Here is a 14,024-nt window from a genome sequence, read left to right as displayed (position 1 = left end):
TAACTTTCTCTTCGTTCTCTGTACTCTTATGCGGCTGTTGAATCCGTCCTCTTCGTAGGGGGCCTGGAGTCATGTAGACTACTCTCCTGCGTGGGAATATTGCCTTTCACAGCAGTTCTTTATATGTACGCTGCATTTATACTTTCTGTACTCTTATGTAATTCTGTACCCCAAATGTTTTACAAAATGGACCTTTTCGATCATGAAAATAAAGATTTTATATTTTTACATTGGACTGCTGACTGTAATAACTATTTCTTCTATGACAGTTCGCTGACCTACATGATAGACGAGTGCCGGAAGAGGAGGAAGGAGCATACCCTGCAGCCAGAAGAACGGACTGCTTTCTACAATCTCCTCGGTAAGATTCACTGCACCTTCCAATGATTTCTGACCAGACACAACGAGGGGGATTTATTAGGACTGACGTTTCATACCCCGGTCTTAGTAAACAGTTCGCTGGAGTAGGATGCCACACATTTAATAAGAAGCTAATTTCTCATAATAATTTTGCCTCATCTTTCAGCTGGCCATTCACCACAATCGTGGCGTAACAATTGCACTCACAGGGTGTGGGAACGTGACCGCAGCCCTATCCCTTTTCTCCCAGGATCGGACATTAGATAAATATATATATGCTCACCGCTCATCTTCTCCCTATGCCCTCTCAGCATGCTGCGGCTCATACAACATACAGGGCCATATATGTGATGCAGCACTCAACGACCTCAGTGCTGCGTCACATACAACGCTCTGCGCCAGTGCCTTGTACGAGCTGTGGTCCGCAGGGAGAGCCTAAGTGGGGAGAAGCGAAGTGGAGCGTTGAGGTGAATACATTTTTATTTTATTATTTTGATGTATTGTCCGATAGGAGGGGAGGGGGAATTTGATCACACAAAGTGTGATTTACATTTATTCTCATGTACAAACATATGACAACTTATTCTAAACATAAGCCATCAATATTTTATCAGTGAGGGTCTGGCTCCTGGCACCACTATAGTAAGCAAAGTAAAGGAGCTGCAGTGTTCCAGCGAGTGTTAGGCTGGGTTCACACAACCTATTTTCAGATGTAATGGAGGTGTTTTACGCCTCGAATTATGTCTGAAAAAACGCCTCCAATACGTCGGCAAACATCTGCCCATTACTTTCAATGGGCTTTACGATGTACTGTGCTGACGACCTGTCATTTTACGCATCACTGTCAAAAGACGGCTCATAAAATGACAGCCTCGTCAAAAGAAGTGCAGGACACTTCTTGGGACGTTATTGGAGCCGTTTTCTCATAGACTCCAATGAAAACAGCTCCAAAAACGGCCGTAAAAAATGCTGCGAAAAAGCTGCGAAAAACGCTGCTAAAAACGCGAGTTGCTCAAAAAACATCTGAAAATCAGGGGCTGTTTTCCCTTCAAAACAGCTCCGTATTTTGATACGTTTTTTGTTAAGCGTGTGAACATACCCTAATAAATCCTTTACTGTTTACTCAAGCACAGCGCCATATATATAGTTGTGGCTGTGCCTGGTACTGCATTTCACTGCTGCTCAGTCCCAATAAAGTGAATGGGACTGATTTGCAGTATCAGACATAGCCACAACCATATATATGGTGCTATGCGTGGGTAAACAACAAAGGGGCCGTTGTTTATCCCTTCTCCCTGCTTGCATTCTGGGCCCTAATGACCAAGCAATATTTTAAGTTTTCCATCGTCACATTCGAAGAACTATAACCTTTTTATTTTTGCGTCGACATAGCTGTATAAGGTATTGTTTTTTACGGGACAAGTTGTATTTATTAATAGCATCATTTGGGGTACATATAATTTATTGATTAACTTTTATAAACTTTTTTTTGGGGGGGTAGAAGAAAACCTAAAATTTTGCCCATCTTTTTTGCGTCCTAAATCTACGCCGTTTACCGTGTGGTATAAATTACAAATAACTTTATTCAGCGGGTTGTTACGATTGCAACGATACCAAATTTGTATAGATTTGGTATGTTTTACTACTTACACAGTAAAAACACTTTTTTTTCAAAATTATTTGTTTTTGTGTCTCCATATTTGAAGAGCCGTAACTTTTTTATTGTTCCGCCGATGCAGTTGCATGAGGGCTTGTTTTTTGCGGGACGACTTGTAGTTTTTATTGGTACCATGTTGGAGTAGATGCGACTTTTTGATCACTTTTTATCATGTTTTTAAGTCAGGATTCACAGAAAACAGCAATTTGTCCATTGTTTTGATTTGATTTTTTACGGCGTTCACCGTGCGGGTTAAACAATGTAATAGCTTTATAGTCGGGGTCGTTACGGATGTGGTGATACCAAATATGTGTAACTTATTTGCTTCATTCTGGTTTTTTTAATAGTAAAGCATTTTGTAAGGGGAAAAAATGTGTTTTTAATTTATTTTTTTTCCACATTTTTTTTAAATTAACTTTATTCAACTTTTGTTTTTCACTTGTCCCACTAGGGGACTTTACTATGCGATCATCCGATCGCTTTTATAATACACTACAATACTTTTGTATTGCAGTGTATTACTGCCTGTCTGTTTAAAACGGACAGGCATCTGCTAGGACATGCCTCTGGCATTACCTAGCAGGTATTCACTACAGGCAGACCTGGGGGCCTTTATTAGGCCCCCGGCTGCCATCGGAGACACAGACACTCGGCGATCTTATCGCCGGGTGCCGGTGGGATGAGAGGGAGCTCCCTCCCTCTCTCCAAAACCACTCAGACCAAAACCACTCGAATGCGGTGCACGCTATTTAGCGCCGCATCTGAGGGGTTAAACGGGTGAGATCTATACTAATATCGATCTCACACATTCGAGCAGGGTTGCCCGAGCTCTCAGCTACATCTGGCAGCTGAGAGCAGGGAGATTTAACGGCTCCCTGCTATGTTTATTTCTCCTAATGCAGCGCCGTGAAACGGCTATTGCATCAGAATAAAGCCCACTAATGACCGCCGTGAAAAGGCTAATCGGCGGTCATTAAGGGGTTAAGCATTTACTTAACCTTTAATTCTTTGTATATAAACTATTTTGCATTTAAAGAATTTGAAATAAACTTTTTTCGTAGATGATGAGCAGATCCAGCTGTTTTTGGCCAAGGACATCTGTTTGAGGATTTCGGACAAGGTAATTTTATAATGACAAAACAAATAGACAATCAGCCAGATATAGACATGACTGACAAGAAAGATCAGATTTGAATAAAAGGGTTTATGTGGAATTAAGAGATATTCTACTTTACATCTACATCCTTGGTAAAATAATAATATTAGATTCAGAACAATGAGGATAATCCTGTGATTTATGTGTTGGGATTATGGACTGACATTAATAAACATATAAAAGAATCACCACATAAAGATAAGACATAAGAAGAGACCATTTCTCTATCTCCAAATTCTAACTTCTTGTCTTCTTCCACTAGTATCTGCTGGCCATGGTCCTCGTGTATTTCAAGAGAGCCGGACTGCGTACCGAGGAATATAGAGAGAATTTCTTTGCATCCCTGTGAGTATATTCACGTATCACATGTTTGAAGGAATACGCTCAAGTAGTTGTGGATCATGTGCTTTCAGGGTCACCATCAGGGCAGTACAGCTGGTACGGCAGTCAGGGGCCCGGCCACAATGCTGAAAAAAAGGGGTCTGCCCGCGTCTTAGTAACTGTAAACATTTCTATCAGGGCCCCAGCGTTAGTTACTTGGAGAAAGGAACGGACCCTTCCGTTCCTTCCTTGTAAGTAACTGTAACGCTGGGACTCCGAGAGGACAGTAGGGGAAGCTGCTGCATGAGAAGCATGAAAGCAGCTCCGTGTGGAGAGAGCCGCCCACCAGACATTTAAAAATTGCGGCAAAACTGCCTTATTTGTGCCGCAATTACAAAAATTACATGAAAATAATAATGGAACAAAACATGAAAAAAACTGTGCTTTTAGGCTATATTTTCACAGAGCAGTTAAATCAAGTTTTTGCTGAGATTTTGCAAAAAATTGCATTTGACTGCACTGTGTGAATAGACCCTAAAGGCCGTTTTACCGGCAGATAATCGTAAGGTGCAGCCAGCGCTGTTCAACGAGACATCGTTAATTAAGGCCCGTTTGCTCCTGTCACACGGAGCTATGGATGGAGACGAGCGGTCGTTACTCGGATCCCTCGTCCCCATACGTTATTATCATTTACACAGGGAGATGTGATGCCGACAACGATAATATTTCACTTATTTAAAAGGATACGACCAGTAGATGATCGTTCATCTTGTGTTCGCTGCCCTGTTTACACGGGGCAATTATCGGCAACAAGCGTTCTATGAATGCCTATGTCTCCTATTTTTGGTGCTGTTGAACACTGAAAATCCACTACAAATTACAATTTGTACAATTTATGTGAATTAGGTTTTCAAATCCGCATTCACATGCAGCAGAAAAAAAATCTGCATGGGCTTTAGGGTATTCTGCTGATTGTTAAATCAGCAGCATGCCTATTATGTTGCAAAATTGGCACGCATGTCACCCTTTACAATGCAAAGGGTTAATTTGCTGCGAATCCTTAGCAAAATCTGTAAAGGTAAATTCACACGTAGCATAAACACTACGGATTTTCCACAATGGATTTCATTTTGGAAAATCCGTAGCGTAATACAGTAGCAGCAGCAGAGTGGATGAGATTTGAACAAATCTCATCCACACGCTGACTAAAAATATACAGAAAAACAGTTCATAAATTGACCTGCGGTGCGTTTTTTTAATCCGCAGCATGTCAATTTATGCTTTGGAATCGCTGCTTTTCTGTTGAGAGTTTTCCCAATTGGATTTAATGGGGAGGTAAAACCCGCAACAAATAGCAGATGTTGCAATTTTTGCGGTGAAAAAGCTGCAATGTCAGGGGCTTCCCAATGCCGGAGTCCCCAGACAGAGCATCACAAGCAGTCTGCCCGTGGACTTTGGCCCAGGTAAAGCCCCTGACGTATCTGTTCATTTATGGATACGGATATGGATACCGTTCCCCAGGCGACGTATCCCATTGTGTGCCATATGTTTTGGCTGAATTCAATAAAATCCAGGGTATCAACTGGTCACTGACTGCTTCATGGTTTCGTTCCCTATAACTTGAATAAAATCAGTTACTGCATATAACGTACAAACGTGAGCGCCCCATTTTCCGTTGCCCACCCACGGTAATGAAGGGGGGACCCAATCTCTTTGGCTGTATGGGGCCCAGAAATTCCTGATTGTGGCCCTATTCGCTTTACATTAGCTTTATCCCTTATAGGTTACAAAACAATTATGGTCATGTTTTAGCAGTAAAATAAAAATATTTTAACATTTTAATATCCAAAAGACAAAATATCAAACCTATAGATTACACTATGTAGCCTTCTGACTTTGGGGGGAGGGGTAATTCTAACATCCTTGGACCCCATCGCTATCATTTATAGTAACACAAGTTTCCTTTACATTGAGATATAGATGTATACAGTGCACTGCTCTTCCATGTGTCATTAATAAATTATTACTTTTTTCAGATTTCTAGCGAACCAGTTCGAGGAGGACGAGGACTTCAGAGACGAGATCTACGCGTGGGCCTTAGGAAGTGACTGGGAAATGAAGACAGAAGAGCTGCATCACCAACGCGACCAGTTGCTCTGCCGGATGGACTTTAGAGCGTGGGTGGCCCGGACCACATGTGATCTGGTCTGTAATAAAAAACAGAACAAGTGCCGTCTTTGATTAAGAGTCTGTGATGAGAAGCCAATTTTACCTCATTTACTATTCCACTTTAGATCATGGCACAAGACCCTTTCCACTGGGCATGGATGAGAAACAGGCAAATCCATCACAGCTGGGCCATACGTGCGTCAAGGAGAAATAAAGAGGAGTTTTACACCCGAGGCCCATGGAAGAGCGCGCTGTCCTGTGCCCGTTGTAGAAACATCATTTTGCATCCGTGCATGTGGAAAGTGGAAGGAAACATCATTAGCCGGATAGACACAGCAGTGGACCCGGAGACACCGATTGAGGTCCCTGACTAATAATAACGCTGGTAAGTAAAATGTTGGTGTTATAAAGAAGTAGGTAGGAAAAAATGATCACAAAAGTGCGAAGTAAAATGCAGTAATGGATCTTCTAATCCACATGTTGCTGAACGTTTTCTCTTGTACCTCTATTCCCACCCAGGAGGTTCTGCTGCCTGATCCACAAGAGAGATGAAGACCATGATGGATGACCAAACATGAGGAGCAGGTAATGTATAACACATGCATGCACGCACACAAAAACACATAATAAATACATACACACTAATACTTACACACACACATACAGAACTATACACAATCATACTCACTGACACACTGCACATAGTAACACAGTCACTTTTTACATTTTCTGGCTCTATTCCTTGTATGGGGGAATCCACATATACACATGTATACTGTACACGCGCACATACGTTATATAGCGTTAACCTCTCTTAGTATGCCAGAGGAAGGACAGTACAGCGGCCATGGTTTCCCTGCAGGTTTCCTCCACTGGGGGTTTTGCCTGTCCTGAGTGTCGCTCTACGCTCTTTGTGAGTGATGGGAGGTAACACACAATCACAACACACACACATACACACAACAATAAAATTCACATAGTTTAACACTCCTTACGTTGTCTGAGTCATTTCTTGTATGAAAGTGACATATGGTGGTCTGTGTGATGGGTTTGTGATAATGTCCTCCCTTCTGATCGCACTGGAGAATTTACTGACACTATGTGAAGGACGTCCGCTCATCATCGACATTCAGGAGAGGCATCAGCAGAAGTCTACAGGAAAGAAGACATTTACAAATCAATGAAGAAATGCATTTATTGGATGTAAGGTTCATGGGTGGGCGTTGGTTAAATTGTAAAATTTAAGAACTTTCTAAATAGTCTTTATTTAAAATGTTCTACCATTTTGTTGCTCTAGAGTCTGTGCAATTCCTATACATAGCTGGCTGTGCTGCTGCTTTTGTCATAGATCTGACAGCTCACTGCTCCCTCTGGACTGACATTATCTGCTCTCCCCTCCTTTCTTTCAGTGTTAGGGTATGTTTACATGACAACGCAAAATACATCTGAAAATATGGAGCTGTTTTCAGGTGAAAACAGCTCCTGAATTTCAGGGGCTTTTGCATGTACTCGCGTTTTTCGCGGCGTCTTTTACAGACGTAATTGGAGCTGTTCTTCATGGAGTCAATGAAAAACGGCTCCAAAAACGGCCCAAGAAGTGTCCTGCACTTCTTTGATGCGGGCGTAATTTTACATACCGTCTTTTGACAGCGACGCGTAAAATTACACCTCGTCTGAACAGAACATCATAAGACCCATTGCAAGCAATGGGCAGATGTTTGCAGACGTATTGGAGCCGTCTTTTCATGCCTAATTCGAGGCGTAAAATGCCCAAATTATGTCTGAAAATAGGCCGTGTGAACATACCCTTACAGATACCAACAGAGAGGGGCGGGGGTTATAAAATATATTAGATACCCAAATACAGTGACAGCCACAGTGTGCCTAAATCTAATGACAGCCACTGTGTCATCAAATGCAGTGACAGGCACAGTGTCTTGAAATACAATGACAGCCACAGTGTCCACAGATTTAGTGACAGCCACATTGTTCAAAATATACTAACAGTCAAAGCGCCCCCAGATATTGTGTTAATCACTGTGTCCCCCAAATATATTGACAGGCACAGTTTCCCCCGATATGGTGATAGACACATTGTCCCAATTTTGAAAACCAAACTGAGGGCGGCTGCAGTAAAGGCCCGGCAAAGCTTTACAAGGAGGGAAACTCATCATTTAGTGATGTCCATGTGTTTAGACTTCCGACAGTCAGTGACTTACAGCCAAGTATTAACAATAATCCTTATATCTATAGTGATGGTAGTTTGACTCTATATGCAGGGATCATCTGGTTTTATTTTTACACCAAATACTCATCTTATTAACAAGAAAATATCCCAGGTCACACTTTCAAAAAAATTAGGTGAAAAGCTTTGATATTAACCTTAAAGAGACTCTGTCACCAGTTTATATGTGCCCTATCTCCTACCTAATCTGATAGTTGCTGTATTGTAGATAACATCAGTTTTATTTTTTTAAAAGAGTCATACACTTCTCTTCATTCATGTTCAGCTGTACTCACAGCACAGCGTGATCTCGCGAGATCACGCTGTGCTGTCACTCCCACAATAACTTTACCGGATTGTCGGGAGAATGAAAAGACATCTCCTCCTGGCTGGAGGCGATGTCTGGTCATTGACCCGTAGGTCCGGTAAAGTTAATGTGGGAGTAAGTGACAGCACAGCGGGATCTCAGCGACTATCAGATTAGATAGGAGATAGGGCACTTATAAACTGGTGACAGAGTTTCTTTAAGGTTAATATCAAAGCTTTTCACCTAGTTTTTATTAGATGAGAATACCACTTTAAAAGATGCGGATTGGTTGGATGCACTGGAGTATCCCTTTCTAGTATCTCCTGCTGTTCACAATAAGAAATTATTGCTACCTCACACCAATGCCACTGCTTAGAAGGGGTTGTAGTCCATCTACCAATTGTCATAGATGTATGGCAGTCAACGCCGACTTTTGGCACCTTATATGGCAACGCCCCAATATTTCACACTTTTGGCAGGTAATTGTATCCTTACTGACTGATATTTCCCAGAAGCCAGTTCCTATGACTCCTGATGTTTGTCTTCTTGATACCTGGTCCTACTACAAATAATCACTTTCACAGGAGGCCCTCCTCTTGGCCTGGAAAACCATTGCTATGTGGTGGATGGCAAGGCAATCACTCTCTGTTAGGAAATGGAAAAATATGATTCAAACAATAATCCCATATGAGCGCTTGGTATACAAGAATAGGTGGTGTCCCCAAAAATGTACCATACTTTGGGATACAAGCTATTCATCCACACTCACACTTTACTCTGAGAACTGACTTAGGGCTTCAATGTCTGCCTATCCGATGTAACTCTGAAATGTGATGAGGAAATCGGATTCCCTTGGTTTCTTTTTCCTAATCTGTACCATGTGCATATACTGTATATTGATATTATGACCCACATGATGTCTTACTATTGTAGGAAACATTTTTTTGTACCAAAAACAGGGAGAGAAAATGTTTAATGCACACAATTTATTGTAGTACATACGTAAAAAGTAATTCATACAATCTGTTGTGACATTTCTGCTGTAATGTATCTTTCTTATTGTCTACTGAATTTTCAATAAAAAGAGCTTTAAAAATCTTTTGTTAATTTATCCAATTTGTTTTTTAAATGTAAAAATGGAGGGATGATGTAAATAAATGGCTGTATTTCCTAAAAGCTTAACCCATTAGTGACTGCCAATTCGCCTTTTCACGGCGGCCACTAATGGGCTTTATTCTGATGCATACGCCTTTTCACGGCGCTGCATCAGAATAAATAAACAGAGCAGGGAGCCGTTAAATCTCCCTGCTCTCCGCTACCAGAGGTAGCTGAGGGCTGGAGGAATCCCGGCTCGAACGGGTGAGATCGATATTAGTATCGATCTCACCCGTTTAACCCTTCAGATGCGGTGCTCAATAGTGGGCGCCGCATCATAGCGGTTTTGGAGAGAGGGAAGGAGCTCCCTCTCATCCCACCGGCACCCGGCGTTTTAAACGGACAGGCAGTAATACACTACAATACAAAAGTATTGCAGTGTATTATAAAAGCAATCGGAGGATCACATATTAAAGTCCCCTAGTGGGACTAGTAAAAAAAACAAAAAACAGTTTAATAAAGTTAATTTAAAAAAATTTGAAATAAAAATTGAAAAACCCACTTTTTCCCCTTACAAACTGCTTTACTATTAAAAAAACAAAATTGAGCAAAAAGTTACAGATATTTGGTATTGACGCGACTGTAACGACCCAGACTATAAAGCTATTACATTATTTTAGCTGCACAGTGAATGTCGTAAAAAATAAAATAAAAAACAATGGAAAAATTGCTGTTTTCTGGGAATTTCTGACTTAAATAAAAATGTGATAAAAAGTAATCAAAAATTCGCACCTATTCCAAAATGGTACCAATAAAAACGACAAGTCGTCCCACAAAAAAAACGCCCTCATACAACTGCATGGGCGAAAAAAGAAAAAAGTTATGGCTCTTCAAATATGGAGACACAAAAGCAAATATTGTTTTTTAAATAGGCGTTTTTACTGTGTAAAAGTACTAAAACATACAAAGTCTATACATATTTGGTATCTTTGCAATCGTAACAACCCGCTGAATAAAGTTATTGTGTTATTTATACCACAGGTAAAAGGCGTAGATTTAGGACACAAAAAAGAGCGGTGAAATTTTTTTCATCTATTCCCCCCCCAAAAAAAGTTAATAAAAGTTAATCAACAAATATTATGTACCCAAAAATGGTGCTATTAAAAAATACAACTTGTCCCGCAAAAAACAAGACCTTATACAGCTATGTCGACGCAAAAATAAAAAAGTTATAGCTCTTCCAATGTGACGATTGAAAAACGTAAAAAATGGCTTGGTCATTAAGGTCTAAAATAGGCTGGTCATTAAGAGGTTAATGCAATATTTTTGTTAAACCCCTAGTAAATAATCAGTGGGTAAAGTAGTTGATGGCAGATATGTGTCATTGAGGCTTCTTGTCTAAGTTATGTAAGTGACTGGAGTTTGGGTCTGGGCTTTAGGGGTGACTGAAGCTCCTGTGACAGAACAATTAAATTGCAAATGCAGGTGTGACGTCCTCGAATACAGTGATAGCCACCATATCCCCAAATTTAGCCACAACTTTAGTGTTTCCAAATACAGTGAAAGCCACAGTGTCCCCAAATATAGCAAAAAAACACAAAATTACAGCAGTATAATGCGGAAACTAATATATACGCAAACATGGTATATGGATTTATTTAATTTGCATTACTGCTATATCTACCATACTTATAATTGTGAGATTTGTAGCGCTGAATATAATCCACTTGCGTGAGCCCAACTTCCACTACAAGGCGACTTCATACAGGGGGTCCCTACACTAAACATTATACCTGTACAATTCTAAAATCGCCTTGTTATTTGGCTTTGGCCTACAAACTTCATTCGGGGCAGGTAGGAAAGCAAAAATAGCGACAGCCACAAAGTCCACAAATACAGCGACAGCTACAGTGTCTCCAGGTATAGTGATACCACATTGTTAGGCTGGGTTCACACAACCTATTTTCAGATGTAATGGAGGCGTTTTACACCTCGAATTACGTCTGAAAAAATGGCTCCAACATCTGCCCATTACTTTCAATGGTCTTTACGATGTACTGTGCCGACGACCTGTCATTTTACGCGTCGCTGTCAAAAGACGGCTCGTAAAATTACAGCCTCATCAAAAGAAGTGCAGGACACATCTTGGGACTTTTTGGAACCGTTTTCTCATAGATTCCAATGAAAACGGCTCCAAAAACAGCTGTAAAAAAGGCTGCGAAAACACAGCGAAAACGCCGCGAAAAACGCCGCAAAAAAAGCGAGTTGCTCAAAAAACTTCTGTAAATCAGGGGCTGTTTTCCCTTGAAAGCAGCTTCGTATTTTGAGACGTTTTTGACTCTACGTGTGAACATACCCTCAGGCCTCATGCACACATCCTTCACCATTTTCATGTCCGTTTAACCCCTTAAGGACAGAGCCTAGTTTGTGTCTTATGGCTCAGAGCCCATTTCTCAAATCTGACATAATTCACTTTATGTGGTAATAACTTTGGAATGCTTAAACCTATCCAAGCGATTCTGAGATTGTTTTCTCGTGAGACATTGGGCTTTATGTTAGTGGTAAAATTTGGTCAATATATTCAGTGTTTATTTGTGAAAAATTGCAAAATTTAGAGAAAATGTAGAAAAAAATTACATTTTTCTGAATTTAAATGCATTCGCTTGTAAAACAGATGGTTATACCACCCAAAATAGTTGCTAGTTCACATTTCCCATATGTCTACTTTAGATTGGCATCGTTTTTTTAACATTCTTTTATTTTTCTTGGACGTTACAAGGCTTAGAACATAAACAGCAATTTCTCATATTTTTAAGAAAATTTCAAAAACCTGTTCAGTTCTGAATTAACTTTGAGGGGCCTATGTATCAGAAACCCCTATAAAACACCCCATTTTAAAAACTAGACCCCTCAAAGTATTCAAAACAGCATTTAGAAAGTTTTTTAACCCTTCAGGCGTTTCACAGGAATTAAAGCAGGGTGGAGGTGAAATTTGCACATTTCATTTTTCTTGCTGAATTTCAATTTTATTCCATTTTTTTTCTGTAACACAGAAGGTTTTACCAGAGAAACACTACTAAATATGTATTGTCCAGATTCCACAGTTTTTAGAAATGTCCCACATGTGTCTCTAGTGCGCTCGTGGACTAAAACACAAGCCCCAGGAGCAAAAAAGCACCTAGTGCATTTTGGGGCCTCTTTTTATTAGAATATATTTTAGGCAGCATGCCAGGTTTGAAGAGGTGTTGAGGTGCCAAAACAGTAGGAATCCCCCAAAAGTGAGCCCAATTTGGAAACTACACCCCTCAAGGAATTCATTTATAGTTAATGTTACCATTTTGACCCCACAGTTTTTACACAGCACGTATTTGACTTGGGCTGTGAAATAAAAAAAATGAAATTTTTTCCAATAAAATATAATTTTTCATCAAAATTTCTTATTTTTACAGGAAACAAAATACCTGTAAAGGATCTGCCAGACACACCTTCTGTGTCAACGCCCATAGGTAATCAGTCTGCACCTGCTTCTAAGTCTGTGAGACTGACTCCATCTTCCACCACTCAGGATGGCAGGCTTAGGAGTGGGAGAGCCTATCACAACCTGGCCAGACGGAGCTAGCTCCCGCCCTCTGTCTATTTATACCTGCCTTTCCTGTTCCTCCTTTGCTTGTGATTCTTCTCTGCTGGTTTCCTGGCCCTGCTGCAGCTTTTTAAACTACTGACCCTCTGCTTGTTATTAACCTTGGCTTTACTGACCACTCTTCTGCTCTGCGTTTTTGTACCTCGCTCATCTCCTGGTTTGACTCGGCTCGTTCACCTCGCTTGTTGCTCACGGTGTTCCCGTGGGCAACTTCCCATTCTCCTCATAGAGAATACGATTGCGCAATTAATTTGGTACCAGGAGCTAAGCTCCCTAAGGGTAGGATATTTAATCTCTCTTGTCCCGAACGTGAAGCCATGAGAGAGTATATCCAGGAATGCCTGGCCAAGGGTTACATTCGCCCCTCTACTTCTCCGGTAGGTGCTGGCTTCTTCTTCGTAGGGAAGAAGGATGGTGGTCTTAGGCCATGCATTGACTACCGAAACTTGAATAAGGTCACTGTAAGGAACCAGTATCCCCTTCCTTTGATTCCTGATCTCTTCAATCAGGTTCAGAGGGCCCAATGGTTCTCTAAGTTTGATCTACGGGGGGCTTATAACCTTATCCGCATCAAAGAGGGGGATGAGTGGAAGACTGCGTTTAACACGCCCGAAGGTCATTTCGAATACCTCGTCATGCCCTTTGGGTTGTGTAATGCTCCCGCGGTCTTCCAGAATTTCATAAATGAGATTTTAAGAGACTACCTGGGGGTATTTCTTGTAGTGTACCTTGATGACATATTTGTGTTTTCCAAGGACTGGTCCTCCCACATTGAGCATGTCAGGAAGGTGCTCCAGGCCCTTCGGGAAAACAAACTGTTTGCTAAGACCGAAAAATGTGTGTTTGGGGTACAGGAGATACCATTTTTGGGTCAAATCCTCACTCATGAATTCCGCATGGACCCCGCCAAGGTTCAGGCTGTGGCGGAATGGGTCCAACCTGCCTCCCTGAAGGCGTTACAGTGCTTCCTGGGGTTCGCTAATTATTACAGGAGATTTATTGCTAACTTCTCGGTCATCGCTAAGCCTCTTACGGATCTCACTCGCAAAGGTGCTGATCTCCTCCACTGGCCTCCTGAGGCTGTCCAGGCTTTTG

The 14,024-nt window shown here is 41.1% G+C and overlaps 1 protein-coding gene across 1 annotated transcript; it reads left to right on the top strand.

Annotated features, from left to right (window-relative positions):
• The first annotated feature begins 282 nt into the window (after window positions 1–282).
• Window positions 283–6,043, top strand: LOC142760429 (speedy protein 1-B-like). The gene is made up of 5 exons (XM_075863619.1): window positions 283–361; window positions 3,079–3,137; window positions 3,436–3,518; window positions 5,531–5,699; window positions 5,789–6,043. The coding sequence occupies exons 1-5, from the start codon at window positions 283–285 to the stop codon at window positions 6,035–6,037; spliced, it is 639 nt and encodes a 212-aa protein (XP_075719734.1). The 3' UTR covers window positions 6,038–6,043.
• Window positions 6,044–14,024: the final 7,981 nt, after the last annotated feature.

Source organism: Rhinoderma darwinii, chromosome 4 (genome assembly GCF_050947455.1).
Source record: "Rhinoderma darwinii isolate aRhiDar2 chromosome 4, aRhiDar2.hap1, whole genome shotgun sequence".
NCBI lineage: Eukaryota > Metazoa > Chordata > Amphibia > Anura > Rhinodermatidae > Rhinoderma > Rhinoderma darwinii.
This window is presented reverse-complemented; position numbering and strand designations above follow the sequence as displayed.

Bases quoted from the DNA above. Each gene is read 5' to 3' on its own strand.
- LOC142760429 (XM_075863619.1), top strand. From the start codon at position 283: ATGATAGACGAGTGCCGGAAGAGGAGGAAGGAGCATACCCTGCAGCCA. The intron at 3,519-5,530 runs GTGAGTATATTC...TACTTTTTTCAG, and splicing joins GAGAATTTCTTTGCATCCCT to ATTTCTAGCGAACCAGTTCG. The intron at 5,700-5,788 runs GTCTGTAATAAA...ATTCCACTTTAG, and splicing joins CCCGGACCACATGTGATCTG to ATCATGGCACAAGACCCTTT.